The following is a 22,322-nucleotide window of genomic DNA, read 5'->3' as shown; positions in this document are numbered from 1 at the left end:
ATCTGGGCACGAGGTTGCCGCGGGCAACGACCGGGCACCGTGATATTACAAACCAAGACTAGGATAGGAAAAAAAATCGTTAGTATGGCGAAACACAGAGCTGGTATGTGTACAGAAAATCCATCTTCAAGGCGTTGTTGTACAGTAAATTGAACGTCAGGAAAGGAAAAACGAAGGAGTGTACAGAAATATAAGTTTTGTGACCGGATCTTTAAAAAAAGGGTCTTAAGTCCTCTTAACTCACTTTTCCAATGTTTCAGTAGGTTTGTTCAAAGCAGAACTGGATCGCGGTCAGTGATCCTCAGTTGACAGACACCAAAGCCCGTCCAATGGATAGAGCGAACCAACGATGGGATCACTGATCACTTTTCCAATGTTTCAGTAGGTTTGTTCAAAGCAGAACTGGATCGCGGTCAGTGATCCTCAGTTGACAGACACCAAAGCCCGCCCAATGGATAGAGCGAACCAACGATGGGATCACTGATCGAGATCAAGATCCGTGTGAGACAAACAGGCCCAGAAAGCATTACCTTTTGATCCGTCAAGTAGTTTGGCATAGGTCATAATACGTGCAAGTCGACAAAAGTAAGATACCGGAATAAATGATTGATTCCCGTTGTTCAAGGTTTAGCAAAACGCTAATAACTCTAAAGTAGCTCTAGTGACTTGTGACTATAGGTCCCAGTTATAACGTACATCATTCTTGATTATACAGATCTTTTTTTTGCAAATCTACAAGGAATAACCAGCTAGGCGTGTGAGTAGGTTATCATTCTGCATATAATCTGTGACAGCGAGCTATGTAATTTATACACATTTAAGGTGAAGGCCACACTTTATGAGGCGTAGTCTTGTTTTCTTCCTTCCTTTTTTTTGCTTTGGTTTTTTGGTTTCAAATTGGTATTTGATCGTTTCCAGAATGTAGCCATAGTGAAGTATAACAGACTTAGGTCTTGTCAAGGCACACAGATATAACTGGCTCATGGAGGACTCTTAACCACTAAAGTGTCTCTTGGTTACACTGTAAATATACGACCGCTTTCATATGGAAATCAAAATGGGCCCAACTCAACGTCCACGACTAAATAACGCAATTTCTTGGACTATTCGGCCTTTTAGGTTGCAAATATACAATCACAGATTTTATGCGCTTATTTCTGATAATAGAAATCATACAGTGTTTTGTGACTTCCATGACAAAATTCCATGACTTTAGTCATTTTTTACAAAATTCCATGACTTTTCCGGGCCTGAAAAAGAAAAACAAATTTCCAAGACTTTACCAGGCCGCAGGAACCCTGTCAACGCCATACATGTACTGCAAGAATAAGAAATAAGTTCATCTGTACACGTTTATGCAATATTGGTTCGGTTTAAGTACAGAAACTAGACCGTTTGCTCTATGCAGGGCCTGTTTGTTCCACATGGATTAGAATCTGGATCAGTGATTCGTCGTTGGTTCACTGACACCGGAGCCCGCCTAATGGATGGTGCGAACCAGCTTTGGGATCACTGATCGTGATCCAGTATACCAAATCCTTGTGAAACAAACGGGACCATGGTCTCTTGGGGCGTTATTGTCTCTTTCGGCAGAGGTTTTCTGTTCTTCATGCCTTAAACCTCTGAATCTGGTCTCCAACCTCTCCGAAACGCGTCCAACTTCTCGGCCTCAAAGTCCGTCAGGGCCAGCTCGCTCCGGACCGTCTGGCTGGACAGCTGCACCAAGAGCGAGCCGTTGATCTGGTGGCTGTGAAAGCGGGTGACGATCTCTTCGTCCAGCTTGAGGAGGCGCAGGCACTGCGCCAGTTCGGAGCTGGTCAGCGTGCTGATGTCGGACGGGATGCTGTCGACGGTGTCGATGCGACGGGTAGGTTTGCAGGGCGTGACTGGGCGACACTGCACAGGCGCTTCGCGGACCTGCGAAGCAGAACGGTCACAGATTAAGCTGGGAACTTTTTTTGAAGCAGAGGGAAACTCGTTCCCGTGTGGTAAAAAGTGAGAAAGCCGCTTCTGATGTTATTTATACCATCTGAATGCTGGAGCTGATAAAAAAATGGATCATCTGACAGTCAGTGCTAGAAAAACAATTAAATTCCCGACTGAGACCAAGTATACTCCACTATGAACAGCCCCGAGCTGAACCAAGAGAGGGCGCAATTTTTCTAGCAACAGAGGCTCCTTTCGTGGTACATCATGGCCGTTTTCCAATACTCGACTTGGGCTCCGTTTGAGGTTTCGACAGTTTTTTTTACCTTCCTAACTTTGAGGTTGTAAGCGCAATAGTAAGTCTGATAATGCCACAAAACATCCAGTAAGACGCAAAAGAGCCATTACAGTACTCCAATTTAAGTTAAACGCTAAATCACCCACAGTCGGGGATTGGTTTCCAACAGGAAGCCTGTGACAGAGACGATGTTGGGTATTGGAAAGCGGCCCATGTAACTTCTCCAATGAATATGGAACGCAGGCGTTGCGGAGCCTACAAAATGAGCACTCCCCACCAACATGGCTCTTTCCAACCGATGGGGAGACACTTCTGCTCAAGGCGGATACCAAACATCAGTGGCTCTTGATAGAATGCCCACTGTACATTGCAGGTTTCCTCAATGGCTCTTTAGAATACATGATAATAGAGGTATAAATTTCGGCTGAGCGGTTAACAAAAAACTCCTACCGTGTTTGCATCGTTTGCCAGCGAGTCACAGGAACTGAGCTCATCAATAATAGACCCCAACGAAAGTGACTTGACGGGCGGTGGGAGATTAGACGTCTCCCTTCCGCTCCTTGGGGGACGAGGCTTGAGATAGTCACTCGTGGTTAAAGACGAGGGCCGGGTACAGAAAGGTAAATCGTGAGGCGGGCTGGCTAGCCGAAGGTCCCGTCGGTGTGACGACTGGTGGAAACTGCGGCTCTTGAGGTTTTCTGTCTTGCGAGGTCGAGGAGCCGGGGGCACACGGGAGGGACGAGGCGGGGTGGACTTAGGTTCCGAGGGCGTTTTGAGGAGTTCGGTCTCAATGTTCCCGTACGTCAGATGACCGACGTCGGACGGTTTCCTCCTGGGCGTGGTTCGCGGGGGTGGAGGAGGGGGTTCGCGGCTTGGGGGCGCGTCTCGGGACGCCGCGCCCCTGACCGTGGTCTTGATCTCTTCCACCTTGGTGTGGCCCGGCTGGGAGGAGAAACCACGAGGCGGGTCGGGGTGGGGTGGAGTAGGCAGCGGCATGGTCATGCAACTGATGTGGGGCTTGGCGCGGGTTGACAAATCGCGGGGCGAGCTGCTCAACGTTGATGGCGATGCCGAGGTCAGCTGCATGGCTTCGTAGCCCTCGGGGTCGATGGGCTTGGTATATGGTCCATTTTCGTGGTCGCCATCTTCATGATTCCCGTTATCAGCTGCTGTTGTCACGAGAATCGGGATGGCCTACAATCAAACCAAAATATAAAGCTTCGAGGTTGAACAGAGCCCCGTGAATCGGACAATGACAGATTCACAACTGGAATTTGTAGAACTCAATTTCAAAACGACCGATGATCGGTAGTGTAAGGAAACACTGACGTCGTAGGAAAAGGACGCACATTGCTCGGGTTCTGTAGACATATTGACACATTGATCCCAAGATTGTATTTAATTGCTAATTACAAGTTTTAGTGCACATATGAACGAAGATGCAAGCATCTCCAACTTTGTCCTGTTCAGATCACATTTTCATTTGTACAAAAATGTAAATTTTTCCAAGTCCATCGTCATGCAACTTATGGTTACCTCCAGCAGCTTCGCGGTCCTGCAAGTTGACTGCAGATTTTCTAATTCTCCTTTCTAAGTGGGTATCACAGACGCCCTCTGTAGCAAAGACATCTTTTCTAACAAAGTGGCCTATAAAAACCTTACATACTGTACATTTTTAAAAATTTTATTTCAAAGACAAAACAGTCTACAAAGATATTGATATTTACCATATCTTTTTGCACGGTTTGGCTGTACTCCCGAATAATTGGCGCCAGCGTTCCCAATTGACGACCTTAGTAAATAACGATCGAGAAAATAGAGAGGAAAGATTGACATTGTCAACAGGAAGAGAAGGGGACCTGTCTAGGAGTTTGAAACGAAAAGCCTCAGTTGAGTTTTTATGGAAGTTGCTTGATTTTGGGGGGTTTTGACACATGGTGATCGCAAAGGTCAGCTTGGTTTGCAAAAAAGCACTGATCGCTGTATGCTGGCTCTATCAAAAGCTTGAAGTCGCCAGCCGCCATCTTAAGAGGTCCGACAGTAACTCATGCGTGAGCATGGGTTTTCTGCAGGAGACTCGAGAGCTCAATTACAGTTGGCTGTCCCACACGGTTGTCACAGTCTTTGATCCTGCTCTTTCTTGCCATGGAACGTTTCAGAGCAGCGATACCAAAGTAAAAATATCCATCATCTTTAACCCACAAATTATGTTGTTATCTTTCAGTGATGCTTAAAACTTGGAGACAATATATGCCTGCTGCACCAATAACTGGGGGGGGGTCACCTGGTATGTTTGTTGTCCCGCTAAACAATTTGCTCATCCTTGAGGGGTCTGCTTCAGGGGGTAGAGGTGGGAGTTCACGTTGGTTCATCCGCCTCTCAACCTCGGGATCCGGGCGCAGAGGCCGTGCCCCTTTGTGGTCCGCTGGGTCGTCGAATGCATTATTGCAGGCACCAAAGGATTCACCTGGAACGCATAAAACACTGCTGTCTTGCCCTGATCAGAATTGTGCATAGCTAGAGTTGCGACATGGATGTCTCAAGTACTGGAACCAAAATGGTGGCTTATGAGTCTGCACATGGACAATTGGCACACAATAACTTTATGCTAGACTGCACTAATGAACAGCCATTTTGGCTCCAATGTCTGAAGTTGGCGCTACTCACTCTATAAACAGCTCCAGCCCTGATATCTTCGAATGTCACGTAATAAACCACACTTATGGCGCAGATCATATCAAAAGGCGATACTGGGTTGGCTTGTGCACTTGGTTATTAATAATGTCAAAAACAATCGACACAATGTCTTAATTTATTACTAAGGTGCGTGCTAGGCCACGTATCGAAAATTTGAGGTGCTAATTAACAGATATTAAATGAATTAGACATATTAAAAGCTATTAATGCCACAGACTCAATTTGCAGTTTGTTAGACTTAAAAACTCTGAAGTAAACGTATTTGACCTTATTTTGTTGTTTTAAGAGTGAGGTGATTCAGTTGAACGAGGGGTAATCTAGTTGACAGGATAAGAGTTGAAAAGAATATTCAACGAGTATTAAACGGATAAAAAATTGGACATAAAAACCGCTGAACATACCAAAATTAAAACTATCGCAAAATGAGCATGGAATTGACCAACTCTGGACCACTACTGAAGTAAGCAGAAGTAGAAATTTTGAACATAATGGATCGGCTCTGTCTTCTCGGCATGATTTCAAAAAACTTATTCTGCCGATGCAAACCAACAGCATTCTTCTCTTTACCTCGAGAAAGATCGGGCGCGCTCCGGCTGTGTGACGGTTTGCTGGCCACACACGGAGCGTCATCCGTCTGCTGCGCCGTAGGGAACGGTGGTTCCTCCGACCGGGTAAAGGCAACGAACGGTGTGGCGTACTCACAGATAAAGAGATCCTGGAAAGGGGTACAAAATACGGGTACATGGAACTGGTTCCTCTAAACTACTCCTACTGGAGTTTTAACTGGGAGATGCCAGAGGGCGGACATGAAGCACAAAAAGATCAAAACCAACCAAACAGGATGCAAAGTAGGTTTCCAAAAATGTTCCCCGGTAAAAGAAAATCTCTGATACATTTGGCAATGGACTCGTATTCTTCTGGAAGCAACAGTCTGTCCAATTCTGTCTAAGGGGCAAGTATGCATGTAAGTTTTGAAGGTATAAAATTAAGTTATAAAAACCTTGACCATTATGAATTGTGCTGGTTAAGCGTGAGACTGAATTGCCGCTCTCAAAATGCGATATCAAACGGCATGCACTGATGGCAACTCGAACGCGCGCACGTGAGACTCCGTGTATTTTCAACACAAAAGACACTATGAGCATCTAACAAATGAAGCACGGCGCAAGAACAATGGACACTCATTGTCAGTGAACTGTGTTTCTTTTGTTAGATGTTAGTAGTGAGAAGGACCGGAATACGGGCGATTCACAAGAGTGCGCATCCAAGAGTTTGTGACGCATTGGCCAATCACAACACGCGAAATTTGTCGACCACACTGTGCGTTTGAGAAGGACTGGTAGATTTCGCGCGTTGTGATTGGCCAACGCGTTGCAAACACTTGGAGGCGCACTATTGTGCATCGGCCGTATTGATGGTGTACATACACCACGTGACATCGGCTAATGAAAAGAGACTTTTCTGTTGGAATTACATTAGACAAAAAAGTGTGAATTTGGAAGTGGTTTGAGTGTTGGGAATGAGAGGCACAAAATCCAGAACCGCTGCAGTAGACGATTTTGGGACAGAACTGCGTATTATTACTGACCATGGGTATTCTATCCATGCAACAGTCGCCGAACATCTCCAGCAGCGACATGTAAGTCGCCCGCTTGTGGACCATATCCTGGCATATCTGGAACAGGACGTTGGCGTTTTTGGTGAGCACCACCCAGGGCACGGCGGCTGTTTGCTGTCGCGATGACCGGGCCCTTGCCGATGTTCCCACACCTGATGCTCTGTGCACTGCTAAACCAAATTAAAATGCTGTAATTCATGGAAAAGTTTTCCGGCTCGGTTTCAGTTTAAAAAGACACGTCATGTTTGGTTTTGGGAATGTGTGTGTTGGCAATGTACATTTCCTACATGGAATTTCCTGCAGTTGCTCGCACTGAAATCCATCCTTGGACTGCCATGCCTGATTGGGCATGGGCTGGATTAAAGTTCAGCATATAGAGGCTTTACGTGGTAGCCATCTTGCAGGCAGTTCTCTTTTACACAGCTAAACCTTTGTGCTTACCATGTGGAACAAAAAGATTGGCCTGCAAGATGGTAGCCATGCAAACCCTCTATTCTCAAGTTTACAGGACGTATTGGGTTCTTCAGATACAAAGTGCAAATAGATATCTGACGGACGCATTGAGTCCTTCAGATACAAAGTGCAAATCGATTCTTGGATTATCAAAGACAAAAATGTTTATGAGGGATGAGATTCTGCGATAATATGATTAAACTTCAAATCATAACGAACCAGAGTTTTTCACATGTGAATTAGGGTGAACTTATATTTGAATAAATTAAACTCAAAGTTCATATTTTGGAACATAACTTGGCTTGCTATTCTCTCGAATACTGCTTAAAAAGGGCACTTCCTGGCACCCAACCCAGTTTTGTGTTTTGGTTTGCAAAAGTTACCCCTTTTTCCGAATGACAGTCAGAGACCTACAGTTAAGTTTAAATAATCTGGTGCGTTGAGTTATATGACTAGTAGATGTAATCAAACCAATTTAAATTCGCAAGACTAAAGACACTGTTGCTATACCTTGTGATCTGGGGCAAGCTTTTGAATGCCGGGACAAGTTCCTTGTGCCCTTCTCAGTGGCGTAGCTACGAGGGCAGGAGGGGGGGCTTGGGAGAACGTGCCCCCCACAAATTCCCGGTGCCCCCCACTTAAAAAACGGATGGATGGCTATTGAACAAAGCTAACAAAAGCTTGCCCCCCAAAACCCACACCACTGAAAGCTGTTGAGCCCCCCCCTAAGGTACTAGTGCCCCCTTGTGCCCCTCACGAGTAAAAACCTAGCTACGCCAATTAATGACCCTTCTTATCCATTGAAACAGTGTATTGGTGAAAGGCGTCTCTTGCAAAGACTTGCTCCGAATCACAAGGTACAGCAGCAGTTTCTTCAGTATGGAGAATTCAAATTGTTATGTTCACGTGAATTAAGAGAACTCGGTGTACCAAATTGTATTCAAATTTTACTCACAAAAGGCCTTTTGCCATAAAGTTGTGCCCGCTTACCGAGATTCTGGGCAAGAGACGCCGTGTCCACGGCCGTTCCTATCAGGAACTCGTGGGTAATCTCCCGCTCGAGAACGAGGGTTCCCTCCATCTCAGGGAGGAACTTGAGCAGGTCCGACTCGGGACGAAGATGCGACTGAGGATCCCTGAGGGTCACCTGGGGGACAAGGATAAGATATTAAAAAAAAAATCTGATTCACAAGGAACCAGGACCGTGGAATGTGACTTCCGTGTGGTTTGAATAAGGGCCACTTCACCCAACTGGGTGAAAAATCCTGACTGCTGTCATATTATCTGGATCCCTTCTCGGTCACAAACCGACGCATGAGGACCTCTCTGATATCTTGGAACATAATGTTCAAAGAGCAATTTCCCCCCAGCTGTTTCATCCACGATTCGGTGTAATGTCTTGTCACACTGCGCATTTTAAACATGATAAAAGTCTCACCAGTCCGTGTGCCACTACTTTATTTACCATCGCCATTCAATATTCAAGTAGAGGTAGAGGACTGGTAAAAGTTTACCCTTAATGGGGGAAATTCATGGAAATAAAAACAAGAACAGCTTTATACACTGTACAAATAAATTTTCGTTGATGTTGTCCTTAAAGGGGGAAATTCATGGAAATAAAAACAAGAACAGCTTTATACACTGTACAAATAAATTTTCGTTGATGTTGTCCAGGCATGAAGAACTGAACAGACTCTTTCTTGGATTGTCCTCAGCATTAAGATCAACCGGGAACTAAACATGTTTGGCAACACAGGTCCATAATACCTTGCAAGGTAACACGAAGCGCTTGAGCATGTCTTGCAAGGTGTACCCCTCCGGATCGGGAATGGCCTCGTAGAGTCCTCCCCACTTCAGGTTCAACATGACCTCCTCGCCGTCCAGCTTTCGGCATCTGGGACAAGTCCAACAACCATCACCATCGTCAGGGAAAATCAAATCATGCTCAAAGTGAGTCACAGTCGGCCACCTCGGCCCCACTTTCATTACACTGCAACCGGAGGTTTGATCTCTACCCAGAGCTGGTGAACTGTATTCAGTTCATTGCCTGATTTCTTGGGTACCCAGTGCGCAAAGAGTCTACCTGTTTATTGCTACCGGAGGCATTCAGTGGGCCTGATTACAGTTTTAAATCAATATAAACAGTTTATTGGTCTGCTGCAATTTCCGCGTGGAAATAACTTATTGCTTTGCCTTGAAGTGGCATATTTTCCTTCATTGTGTCTTATCATACATTTCTTCCAGGCCCCAGATTACAATGCATGTGTTCTTGAGGTCCCCTAGGTCTCGTAATAAGAGAGAACGAGAGTCAAAGAAACTAGCAATAACATGACTTTGACTCTTGCGAGATTGTCTGCTTTGGAAGCAATTCCAAGTCCTCCTCCAACAACAAACAACAACAAACAACAAACAAACAACAACAAAAACAACAACAACAAACAACACCACAGAGAACCTTTCAGTGGGCTTACCTCAAGAATCCACGATCTTCCCACCAGGCGTCGCACAAGGCCAACCCGAGTATCTCCAGGATGTCGTCCTTGTCCGGTCCTTCCCCCTTCTTACACGGCTTCTTCTTGACCTTGATGAAGTGGGGGGTCATCTCGGCCATCTTGCGCACCGTCTTGAAGCACTTTGGCGGCTTGTTGCTGCTCTGCTCGCCAGCCTGGTGGATGGGATCGAAGCGGCCGGCGAAGTTCTTTGGGAAGCAGAGACGAACAGGTTCCGGGCCGTCCTCAAACTTACCGTCTACCTCCTGCTACATTTTGACAGAAATTGTTCCCAAAAGGGCCTTATTAGCTAGAAATCAAAGGGTTTAGATGAGTGCACGGAGTTCAAATGAAAGTGCAATGATGTAACTTGTTGTCGTGACACAATAAAGTTTCAGACAGAAAAAAAAGTTATTTAGACAAATGATCCATGAACTGCGTCAGATGGGCGTGTTTCAATGCTATTTCTTAGACTAAAGTGATGGCGAAAGGAGTATTTCAAAATGCCTGTGTAACCATTCTTCGACAGTAAAGACCTCACTTTCACTCGTGCGATAACATCATTTTGCGTGGAAAGAAATAATACAGAGGAGAGCAGTTAACTAACCGATATTTTCACTACTATCATATCGACACGCTGGATTTCGTGAAGTTTGATGACGTCCATTGCCGAAAAGCAGGAATTACTTGTGTTGCCATAGTAACCCTCGCAGAGTCGGACCAATGTGGGCAATTTGTACCTGTGCAGGGTGAGGTTAAACTAGATTTCATTTGGGGACATAAGTTACAGTCAAGAAAATAATGGTTATATGTGAGTAGCTGGAGGCATTCGGGGCGTTGCTAGGGGGTGAAGGTGGACGGGATGGGGGGTCGTGAACAACGCCACCTAGTGCCAGAGGTGTCTAGCCTGTAACTTCTTCAACAGCACGGTGGCGGATGATATTTGAGCTTTTTCAGTCACCGGAAAGGTATAGGCCCAACTACAGAGAAATATCGTAGGCTTTGAACAATAAAAGCAGACCCCAAACACGGCAGTGTTGGATTTGCGTTACTTATTCTTGTCAAATGGCTCGATCGAACAATAGTAGTGCACCGTGGCCGGCACCAGCTGGCGGTAATCCGACACCAGTCATTTTTACATGCATTATGAATGACATCAGTGATGGATAATGATGCACCGAGGGGGATGCTAAGGTTGAAGGAATGAACTGGGCATTACAGCAGGGTTGTGGTCTCAACAGAGACATCCAAACACAACAGCAGCGACAGCACAGCAGGACTATCGAATTAAATGCAGCAAAAGCAACGGCAAATCAACTGCGGCAATCTAACAACAGATACACTACAAAAACTATGATGTAACACTGATGTTAAATCAAATTGGTTTCCACAGGATAGCACGGGACTGCTGTTGTCCTGTATGTGTAGCACTAACAGCAATAACAGCAGCAGCAACACCAAAGATAACAGCAGCTACCACAACAGCAAGAGAAAAAACCAAAAAAAAAGGTTAATGACGGCAGCAGTAACAGTAGAAAATCAACAGTAACAGAAATAGCTGTAAAACAGCAATGACATCATCATCATCAGCAGCAGCAGCGACAAAAGGATCTACAACGGCAGCAGCAACAGCAACGGTAGCAACGCAGCAGCAGCAGGAACTCCAGCATCAAAAACAGTAGCAACAGCAATAACAGCAGAAACGCTAATAGCGAGGACAGCAGCAACAACCACAACTACAACGAAAAAGAAGCAGCTAGCAAGGTGTGTACTCACTTTTCAATAAGCTGAAGCGGGCTATAGGAAGTGTCCAGCCAGTCCAAACTACCCATGGCTGAAGCGTAACACCCTTGGCTTATCAGAGGCGTCGTCATCGCCCCCTTACAGAATCAAGCAACGTTCCTTCTCGCCTGAGAAACTTTAAGTTTTTCCCAGACTATGCTCCGAACCAAGGAAGTCTGACCCCAAAAGATGACAAAATTTGAAAACTCCTTCGCGCAAAAAGAAACGTTCACCAAACACAAAACACTGCGGAATGATGACGGATTCGATAAAAATCTGCGACCGATATATCCACGACAAAGTCTGTTTTCCGCTCTCTGTTGGCTCATTCGAAGTTAAACTTAGACCTAGTCATAATTACATGTTGTACACACAGCACAATCGGCATGTTGCATTGCACTGAACAGGGGTTTGAAATCCCTCTGCGATAATTCATGTTGAAACTATCAAACACTTCCGCCAAACCCTGAAAAGCACGAAACCTCTCTCCTGCGTTTCTGACACTTTACCTAAATATAGTTTATCGCTTTCACTTTTTCTTTCTGGATTCAGTAGTTTGTTTCCTTGTATGGGCAGAGCACGCGCACGCACGCTCTCCTTATTACACAGTGCAGAGGCCGACCACAGAATCGGGCACAAATGTTGACAGGCCATGGCATCTTTTGACATCAGCTTTGTCTGAAATATAAAAACAAAATAAGACAAAGTCCCACGGCATTCCGATATCATTTATGAAGAGGGAAGACGGAAGACAAAGCACTTTGCTTTATTATATTTGTCTTCTGAAATCGTGGACGGCCCACTGAGAGGTCGATGAAAAGTGTTCAGTTTCAGACGTGGGGAAAACCCTGGACAAAAAGTGCTCTTGGGAAAACCCACGGAGTCAGGCAGGGCCTGAAAAACCCTATCCACAATGCAGACCTGGACGGAATTCGAACCTGGGTCGCTGAGGTGAAAGGCGAGGAACATATTGCGATACACAAACCTGATTCCGTTCTCGAGAGTACATGTACATGTAGTTCTCTTCCCCAAGCCCCCCCCCAAGCCTTGAACATTGTTTTGATGAAACTGGATTTTACTCATCACTAACATCACTGGAAACTCCCGAACACAATGCACGTACAAGTGAAGGCTTGGTTCTCAATCAAAACAACTTGCATAAACAAGCTGAACTGTTACTCCTACAAGCGCGCCGTCCATTTTCGCTATCGGTCTGACAACAATTACATGTATGTACCTCTTTTTGTTCCCACTTTAGCATAAAACGACGACTACATGTAACTAGAATGTTGTACCGCGTAATGGACCACTACTTCTGGTTTCCATATTAAACACGACGACCACATCCTGAAATATTTTCTACCGAGAATTGCAATTACAAACGCAACACGACCAAATGAAACCCCGCCCAATCCAAAAACATTACAGCTAAACACAACTACGAACAAACAAACAACGACACCAACTGAAGAGCCACTTCTATGTGAATCAAAGAAAATGGTAACCGTCAGATGTCAAAAACTATCCGAAAAATAAACAATTTTTATTTCGAACCATTCGCATAGGCACGTTATTCAGATATCGTGCAATATTTGTGCCATTTGGAGCTAACAAGCCCATATTTACCCGGCGTTTTTACGGGTACGCTATACACAAGCCAGATTTAACCATGTGTGGTGCACATCCGATGATCAGGGGTGTGAGTGGCCACTTAAAATTGAAGCTGAAAACAGCTGGCAAAAAGCTGAAATGTAAAAAGTTCCCATACTTTTGTACAGACCAGGTGTACATAAAAGTTGAAATTCGGGGTCAACATCTACCCCCCCCCCGAAAAAGCTGAAATCAGCTAAAAAGGTGGATTCTCACACCCCTGTATTATAACTGAGCAGCCAATTTCTGCAGAATGGGCGGATCGCCCCCCTTCACCTTAAGTGGAACACACCTCCATCCCAAAGCCCACCCGACTTCATCCCAATAACATACATGTACACCAGTATTAACGTAAAACACTAGCCAGCAAAGTGACACAATAATGGAGTAAATAAATGGCAGAACTGCTAAGTTATTAAACACGATGTGTACATGCATTTACGGTAAAATATGGCAAGTATTATGTACGTAGGCCTACATGTTGCATTTTTTCGGATACCGTTATTCTGCACTTGTTTAACAGTACAAATAAGACGTGCTATTCTAAAATACCATCATTTCTTTAAAAACGAAACCCAGAGATACGTCCCTTCATTTTTTTAAGATGGTGTCCTATTTTATAAATAATAGTGCTGACCACATTGTTTTGGTTTTATAAAAGTTTAACATGAGCCTTGAATTTAGGGTGTTTAAAAGATATCAACGTGAGTCATGCAAGTACATTACTAAAAATGTAATCTAATCGTCGTTAAAACACTTTTGTTGGAACAAAATACACTATACTGTAATTCATATTTCATAAACATTATCCTTTGGACTACTTGATGCACAAAACTAAAATTCGTGGTTTCTGTTTGTCTGTTTGGAATTTACATGTTTCGCGCATTAAACATATCAAACAAGCCCGTGCTCCACAAGCCGCATGTGCAATTCATAAAATTAAGTGGAGTCGCCTATTTGCACAAACTAGTTCTCTCGCCAAAATGCTTCCCCGTGAATCTATTCTGTACAATTCACAAAATAGTTTTACAGAATATCTGTCGTCCCACAGGCGGGCAGCAGTGCGGCAATTCTTCAGTGACGACAACTGATGTGTGAAAAAGTATTAACATCCTGAACACTTTTCAGGAGACTTGAGACAGACACACCCTCGCCCCGAAGCGAGGATTGAACATTTACAGGGAACCAGGGAACTCCTGGTGAGCATACGCCGAAATCGAGAGTACACAGCGCGGCTTAACACATGTACATGTAGTAGGATTAATACTAAATATACAGTTATGTCAAAACAACTAGAAAGAGTATATTACTTCTTCTTTCTGCAGAATGTATACGTCGCTGCATTGAAAAAAAAGGCAAGCAAGTAAAAAGCGAAAGTCGAAGAGAGATGTATGTAACAATATAGGTAGGACCTACATTTAAAAGACACAAACGGAAAACTAATGTACCATGCACAGTACATGCATCGCTGTACAAAATAAATAAAACTTCGACTTGAAAAAATAAAACGAACCTTTCACTTTAAAGTGTGTTTAGAATTGAATAATGCAACGTGTGATTATATCACTGGTAAAACAAATCCAAACGCAAGCAAACTAGCCCGACCAGTATTTATTTTGTGTCCATCAAAATATGGATATATAACTGTGTGAAGAGGTAATTATGTATTCGCACGGAAATGAACCATGTATTCATCCTACCTGCAATTACATTTCAACAGGGCAAAGCTACGCCGAGGAAATATTGCATGTGTGTATTAAAAAGCTCAAATTTCACTTCTGTTTTGGTTTCCAGTAATGATATCTATGCATTATTTCAATGTTTAGAAGAGCACGCTCCGATGCTACGATGTAGCACTGTGGTCTTGTTTTGCCATCAGCCATTTTGGCATATTGCCAAATGCAAGGTGCCCACATTTCTGTTAAGTTCGTCGCATTTAGTTAATTGTTAAAAAGGGCCACCTTGTCAGCCACGAGATTGGTCGGGATTCTACCCAGGGATTTCCGTGGAGGCTTCTTTAGGGCTGGGGAGGGGTTGGGAGTGGGAGACAGGAGGGCCAACCTGGCACTCAGGGGAGTCAAGGGGCTGTTGTTCTCTTTGCCCTGTCCGGAGCGGGCGATGGGAACATCCAACGACAGGCAAGCGCCTGTCTGACCAAGCCTGGCCTTGTGGCCCTTGGGACTTGCGCCGCGAGGCGAACTCGGGACAGGCAGAGGAGCGGGCGGGGGATTCTTGTTTCCTGATGCAAGAAGAACGCTTCTCTGTGCTTTCTTGAAATGCTGGCCATTTTTCTGCGAGTCACCGGCAAAGGTGGAGTCTTCCAGGGGCTTTGGCTCACGAGTGGTCTGCGTGGGACTGAGATGGTTGCTTTTGTTACCGTTTGTACCGATCGGCTCGAAAGGACAGGGGGAAAGTGAGGGAGAGGAAGGGGCATTTTCGATGATGCAGGCTGGTTCTGCGTTCATACGGTTTTCACAGTCTTCCTCCTTCAAGTTTCCAACTGTGGAAACTTGGCAGAGGTTCTTAGGACAGACTGATCGACGATCAGAAGTTTGGTTGAATGGATAAATGTCGGTTTCATCAGTGGGGCCTGTGATCGGGTCAGGAGTGATATTTTCGCCTCCTTGGACATTGCGAGAGATCTTTGAGATGCCAGGGATGTTAACCAGGGTATCGTTCTCGGCAACATCTTGCATCGACAATCTACGAAAGCAGGCCACTGTACTATGGCTTCCTCCCAGATTGGGAACAACGTGTCCTTGTGGACTTGGTGGTCCAGCAAGAGCGGAGACATTAACGCCAGCTTGTTGTGGTATTTGGTTAGGCTCAAGAACCTCTTGGGACAGCGTGCCTAGCTCTGGGCAAGCACCCGGATTTGTCTGCTGCATGAAGTGCCTGTAGTCTTCACTGTCAGGGGCAGAATCGCAAGGGAGGTCTGCTACATTGGACACACATTCTGGAAGTCTTCTCCTTTCATTTTCAGGCTGCTTGGCCTCGCTAGTTATCAGTTGCTCACAGGATATGTCTGGAAATGATTCACTCTCATCGTGTTCAGGCTTTTCCGCCCTCTGCAGTTTACACTTGAAAGGTTTCTGTTTATGTTCATCAGTTCTGGCTGAAGCTTTGAGTTTTGCATCGAGCAACTGGTTACATTTTGTTATATTTAAGGCAGCGTCTTTGCCAAACTGACTTTTGGGTTGCCTGGCTTTGTCAACAGCCCCGGGACAATTTTGAAAAGCCTCGCTAAAGTTGGAAATGGGACCTCCTTGGCAATTCACATGACAGTCTTCAAGATCCTTATCAAACTTTAACTGTCTTTTAGAGACACGGGGCAAGGGCTCCCTCTCAAGTATCTGATCATATATTTTCTGGATTTCATATGCATTCAATTTGCCAGCCGTTTGAGGGGAATCAATGAAGCTGGGCATTGGAGGCAAGTCAGCCGACGCTCGGCTGATTTCCATTGCATTATCTGTACTTTCTGGAATCACAGCATTTTGAGGAGTGGGTGGGTGGTGGGCCTCAGTGCTAGTGGCCAAATGGACAGCGGGGTGGGGGTATTGGTGGATTTCATAATAAGCAGGACTGCTCCAATGGGTGACTGATGGTGTACTTGGTTGGGAACGGGATCGGAACCTGTTCCCAACTGATGCTATTGGCTTTAACTGACTGTTCCCCAAATTCAGGCAAGCTCGGCATGGCGTTTGGTTCACAGCAGCACCTGGCCGGGCAGAGTACAGACTCAACTTCGACTCGTCGGACAGTAACGACTCAGCAAGTGCCAGTTCTTTGCACCTATCAAATCTATCTGCCAAGTCCGTGGCAAAGCCCGACAGCTCATAAGCTTGAAAACTACAAGTGCACGATTCTGGGCACTTTTGGGGAGGGAATGATGATAGTTTAGATGGACGACCCGTTTCCTCCAGGCACTGTAACGATCTGGTACCTTGTGAGAACTGTCTACCATTTAGGCATTCCTTTTCTGTTGAAAGCAAGCAGCTTAAGCTCTTGCTCCTGAGCGGGGGTACTGTTCGCCAATCCAAACAGTCAGGGTTAGTCTTGGGGGGTGAATACTTATGGGGGGTTACTGCCATATCAGGGTATGGGCCCTCCAAGCAGTGACCAGCTTGCTCATCGTGAGGGGAGTTCTGTGGAGAAGGGGTCCTGGAGCGGCGAAAGATCTCGGCATCCAAGTTGTCGTGGCGATGACCGAGAGTTGACAGACGGTTGGACTTACCGTGTTGACAGATGTCATTCTTGTCACGGGGGGCGCTGTTACAGAATGATATGGCCCCTCTGGGATGGAAGTATTTGTAGTACAAGATCATTGTTGTGACACCTGTGGGGAGGGGGAGGAGACCGTCAAGTAAACCAAATAATACCATTTACTGACAAGCCCACACCCTCCTCTTGCAATATTCCATGATATTTTAACCCAAGTTCAACGGCATGGTGTTGAGAAGAAGAAAAACACAGCTTCAACATTCCACGCTTGAGCTGTCACAATGTCCATACGCTTCATGGATAGTAGCTTAAAGTGTAGAGACACAGCACGGGCACGCCAAAAATTCCGGCACCAACTGAACTCAAATGATAATTTCTCTCTACATTATACTGCCTTTCACAACACTCGACCTGCATTAAATGTTTACAAAAATCGGGACACCACATTTAATAAGATATCGGGGACGGGAAGAGAAATGAAACCTCACCAATGATGAAGCCACCAAACACCACCGTGAACCCCAGGAAGGTGTACCAATCCTCCAGCATCCCAAAATGGTGCCACAGCAGTAGCAATGCCACGTTCTCTACGGCAACCACCAGATAGAAGATGCTGATGCGGTACCGCGTGTTGCCCTCCTTCAGGTTGAAGAAGCAGAAAATGTAGACAGTTGCCACGACACAGTTGAAGAGCCTCTCCTCCAGCCAGGAGTCGCAGAAGTCGGTCTGCTGGAGGTAGACCCAGGCCACCATGGCCAGCCAGTGTATCCCTGGGGCCAGACGGGAAAGGGACCGCAAAAATTATTCTGGGGTCGGGGGAGGGAGCGAGTTGTCAGAGATCAGAACCTGGGATGCAACTGAGAGTCTGAGAGATGCAAAGGATATTGTCCTAGTTTTCAAATTGTGATGGTGTGGATGGCAAGTGAATAATGGCAGATTTCAGCTGATCTAAGGAAATGTCTCATGTTTGCAGGATCACATAGTTACAACTGCTGGCTTGAGTAGGGTGCTAGAAGGGAAGGCTCCATGGAAAGAAGTCAAAATGCAGGTACATTCACAATCCATTTTTCAAGTCAAGAGCCTCTTCATACCAACTGCATCAGCTTTGGTCTCGCTCATTCCTCATCTTGTAAGGTCCAAAAACCACATAGACACAGGGGTAGGGATTCGGTCATATGGAAATTTCAGACTTTACAAATCACGCAATGTTATTGTACCATCATTAAGCTGAAAAGACCTACTTCTGATCTGTATCTTTTCAGACTAGAAGGGATCCTTCAAGTAGCATCCTTAAGCAAACTATCTTTTCTGATTCAGTCTGAAGCCAAGAGAAAAGAATTAACTCAGACATCCAACGATGGAGCATTGATGTTACACTCAACAGGGAGTTGGCCTGGACATTTAAAAAAAACTGACTACATGTACAAGCCTGTTGGTCAGGGGTAACACTTTTGCAGATGGTGCTTTAATCCTTGTCTTTTCAGTCAGGTATTAAAGCTTGCATTTCATATGGGTGAAAGTGATCAAAGATAACACATTTTAAACTTACCTACTACCAAAAACGTGTAAGCTCGGAAGGCAGAGGCAAACAGCACCAGGGCAACAACGCGCGACGAGATCATTCCGATGCGCCAGATAGTCTGGAGGGCAGCACCAGCTATTGACACGCTGTTCTTGTCCGCTCTTACGCGGCGATGTGCACGATTGTAGGCAACCATGGCCCAGCAGAGAGATATCAGTGACACTATACAGGCTATACCTGTATGGAAAAAATAGGGAAAACAAGTTTTGGTCTGATGAAATGGTCTGATGAAATGTGTTAAAAAAATTTACTAGATGTACAGTAAAGGGAAATTTTGGAAAAGAACCCCATAATTTATCACCTGTGAAGAGGTTTTCATCGTTGGTCGCGACCATGATGTAGAGCTGCAAGACAACTTGGGGAGCCGACTCCAAAAATGACTCAAACAAACGAAGCATGCTCACATCACTCTGCTGGTGATGTAAACGCTCAAAGTCAAGTGGATCCCTGCTCCGTCGGGCTTCCAGTCCAGTCTCAAAGACAGTGAGATATCTATTGAAAGAAAAAAAAACCAAACAAACAAACAAATAAAGAAAAGTCAACCACAGGCTAGCTCTGAGCTACGATTTAAAGACAAACATTTTGAAGCCATTGCGTGGAACCGTATATATGAATCACTGAACACTATTCGAGTGGATCGTAAAAACTTGCTGGACTGTCTGACGTGACCGTGGAGGACAGTTTTTCTGATTTCACGTTTAAAACATTTTAGATTTATTGATGGCAGAGTTTGAGAGGCAGCCAAGATTAAAACAAGTCTGAGAGTTGTAAAAAAGGACAAATCCCAGATTGAGGGTGGAGGCTGGTGTGCAAAATGTACACATTAATACATGTACCTCTCTATGGGTCCAAGGAGGCAGCAATGGAAGACCCATCTCCAACCAGTCATGTCTTCATCAGCTAAGTACCAGCGTGCACTGAACAACTGTATGATGATGGAGGGAACCAGGGTAAAACTGAGAGTCAGGCAACCCCAGCCTGGTTCCCCGTAGACAAAATATTGACTTGCTGCCAGGCCATCTGAAAAAAAATTCATTCAGTTTGCTTTTTGGTTGAAAGTTTGGCTTCAGCTTTGTCTATTTCATGATTGATTAGCTGTATAAACAACTGGTTCATGGCCCTGGAAGATTTTGTTTTTAATGTCGTGGCTACAGTTCCAGCATGTTAGACTGGATGCTGTGCACTTCTGCATGGTACCACAGCCATCTGCAGCATTTGAAACAGGAGCCAGACTAGCGTGTAACTTGGGCTTTATTTCCCTTGAAAAGTCCTTGTGGGGTATCCGCCCCGAGCTGAAGTGCACCCCCAATCGTTGAAAAGAAAGACAGGTGGTTACAAGCGGGTTCTTGCAAGCATTCTGCGTGTATGCAAAGACTCTACATGCCGGAGTAAATTAGTTACGCGTACTCAGTGTGCTCCGTGTCGAACACACATATATACTTGCACGCCTCATGGCGCGTCCTTGCGGTGAGTACCCAAAAAAACACGCCTCTCTTGTTCCGCTTGGAGCGGTTAGGGCGGAATTTGGGCTACCACTGGAAGTAAAGACAAACATGTACAATGTACATGTATCAGCTGATCAGTGTCTATGGAAAAATAAAACACCTAGGAAAATGAAAATACATGGAACTGCTAAGTGTGTGTGTGTTGGGGGGGGGTCACATCCAGGTTGACATGCTTGCTGGGCAGTGTGCGTATTGAACTCACCACATATAAAAAGGCCTAGTGCCCTTGCAGAATCTGGCACCATAAATGCCCATTTATTGTACAATGTCGTCAACTAAATTTGGAAGTCTTGTAACACTTCTGTCACCATCCTGACCAAAAGACAGACACTGATGAAGCAAGCTGTTTCCTTGCTCTATACATTATTGCGTTTGACATGACATCATTAAGGCCTTTATTTAGCGTAATAAAAATCCCCTGTCATGCTTTTCGACATGATGCAGAAATACTTGAGGTTCCTGGATCTCTGATAGAGAGAATACACATGTACAGCTACTTAAAAAACTCACAGGCTCCCCCTACAGCCTTTGACATGTTTGAGGCCCTTCCAGTAGCCATTCTGCATCTACATCAGTACGGTACGTACTTAAAATATATTTTTGAGGGCAGTCAAGTAATCTTGTATATTGTATTTCATGTAGGCCCATTTAAGTTGTAGGCCTAACAAGTCTAAATTGTTTCAGTTACAAACAAATGAATCCCATCTCGTGAACAGGTGAATACGACAGCCAAAATAATTCAAGCAGAGAACCAGGGAAATAAGTTCTAATAATTCTATTTGTCACACTTCTGCTTGTCATATCAGTTATCCTTGAAGGAATAAAAACCTCCATGGACGAATTAGAAATGGACTATCATCTGATCATGACCATCATGTTTGCGCATCTGTGCTCCCCGTTCCCACCCCCCCCGTGCCGTTCCGATAAAAGAGCAAAAAATAATACAGACATCAAGTTCTCTGTCAACTATCTACCATGTCTACTGCTAATGCTATAACTTAGCATAGAGAACGTGTAGTTGATTTCGCCTCCGGTCTCAAGGTAAAGGTAACAGTGCAATGAAAATAACGAAAACAGTGCTGGCCTGTGGCCTACGTCATGTTAATGTACGTACGAGTACCGTACCCGTCACAATGTCGGCAGCAAACGTGACCATCGATATCAGGACAACCGCCCCATCAAACACATTGAATGTGTTGGTTCTGGAGAAGAAATGCCTCTCACACTCCTTACAGGGTGGCAGTGTCTCGTCCAGATCATTGTTTTGGATGCGTAGTGGTGATTCCTTGCCCGTGTCTTTCACTTGTTCGTCATCCATGTCGACAGTTTTGAGCGTAGTCCTACATACAGCCGCTAGCGGTATTTTCTCCCGGCGACGTTTTGAAATTGGGAGGTCATCAGAGGTCACTGAGCATGCGTTGTGTATTACGAGCGGCATTTAGTAGTCTCTTTTCGCGCCGTTCCTTCTTTAGCCCTACTTGAGAATTTGGGTCTTCGTCAAGTAGTCGGCGTAGAAAGTGAAAGGTGCAATCTTACCGTTTCCAGTGATGGAGGATAATTTCGATGTAAGATTCAATTCGATGGTTAAGAAAAAACAATTGTCATTTGGAAACGAAGATAATCGCACTCATGATAGCAGTGTGTACGTGTACACCGATGACTCCCATTCCAGCCCACCAATGCAGGGCGGTAAACGTTGTGATACGCCATCACTACACAGGACTATGGAAGGGCACGATTTGTGAAATTAAAGGGTAAATGGCACATGAAAAAAAAAACAGTTTGTCTGTCTGTGTTTTAATGGTGCAGCAGCAGATCTGTGGAACAGTAATTTCGGGGGGCGTGGTGTCGTGGAATTCCCTACTGGAATGACAATTTGTTCAGTGCAAATTTTCATAGGCCTAACTAAATTGACGTGCTGTGCAGCCTCCCTCCACCAGCCTCATGCCCTCTTAAGCCCCCTACCCCCAGCGGAGCAAACCAGACTGACCAAGGACAGCAATCACATCACCCCCCAACATAATCGTCATTGCTCCTCCCACTCCAGCGTGTATAGATCAGTCACTTCGGACAACATGCACGCGATATAGCATGATGT

At 45.1% G+C, this 22,322-nt stretch overlaps 2 protein-coding genes across 4 annotated transcripts; both read right to left on the bottom strand.

The window, feature by feature from the left end:
* Positions 1-762: 762 nt before the first annotated feature.
* On the bottom strand, positions 763-12,637 carry LOC110980678 (uncharacterized). 3 transcript variants are annotated; one of them, XM_022237576.2, is made up of 11 exons: positions 11,258-12,637; positions 10,089-10,221; positions 9,464-9,750; positions 8,760-8,886; positions 7,983-8,139; positions 6,510-6,709; positions 5,489-5,636; positions 4,509-4,691; positions 3,952-4,016; positions 2,675-3,418; positions 763-1,917 (listed from the first exon to the last, which is right to left on the bottom strand). In XM_022237576.2, exons 1-11 carry the CDS (start codon positions 11,353-11,355, stop codon positions 1,615-1,617), a joined length of 2,445 nt encoding a protein of 814 aa, XP_022093268.2. In that variant the 5' UTR covers positions 11,356-12,637; the 3' UTR covers positions 763-1,614. The 3 variants fall into 3 exon arrangements, with proteins under 3 accessions (XP_022093268.2, XP_022093275.2, XP_022093282.2); XM_022237583.2 differs by having other exon boundaries at positions 6,510-6,706; XM_022237590.2 differs by having other exon boundaries at positions 9,464-9,747.
* Positions 12,638-12,777: 140 nt separating this feature from the next.
* Positions 12,778-22,045, bottom strand: LOC110979885 (uncharacterized). Its single transcript, XM_022236036.2, has 6 exons — positions 21,350-22,045; positions 19,556-19,739; positions 19,021-19,211; positions 18,687-18,896; positions 17,626-17,907; positions 12,778-17,252 (listed from the first exon to the last, which is right to left on the bottom strand). Exons 1-6 carry the CDS (start codon positions 21,660-21,662, stop codon positions 14,854-14,856), a joined length of 3,579 nt encoding a protein of 1,192 aa, XP_022091728.2. The 5' UTR covers positions 21,663-22,045; the 3' UTR covers positions 12,778-14,853.
* Between the last annotated feature and the right edge of the window lie 277 nt (positions 22,046-22,322).

The sequence above is a fragment of the Acanthaster planci genome, linkage group LG18 (genome assembly GCF_054643075.1).
Source record: "Acanthaster planci isolate LZ-2023a linkage group LG18, COTS_SCS, whole genome shotgun sequence".
Taxonomy (NCBI): domain Eukaryota; kingdom Metazoa; phylum Echinodermata; class Asteroidea; order Valvatida; family Acanthasteridae; genus Acanthaster; species Acanthaster planci.
The sequence above is the reverse complement of the archived record's forward strand: the minus strand, read 5'-3'. Positions and strand labels throughout refer to the sequence as shown.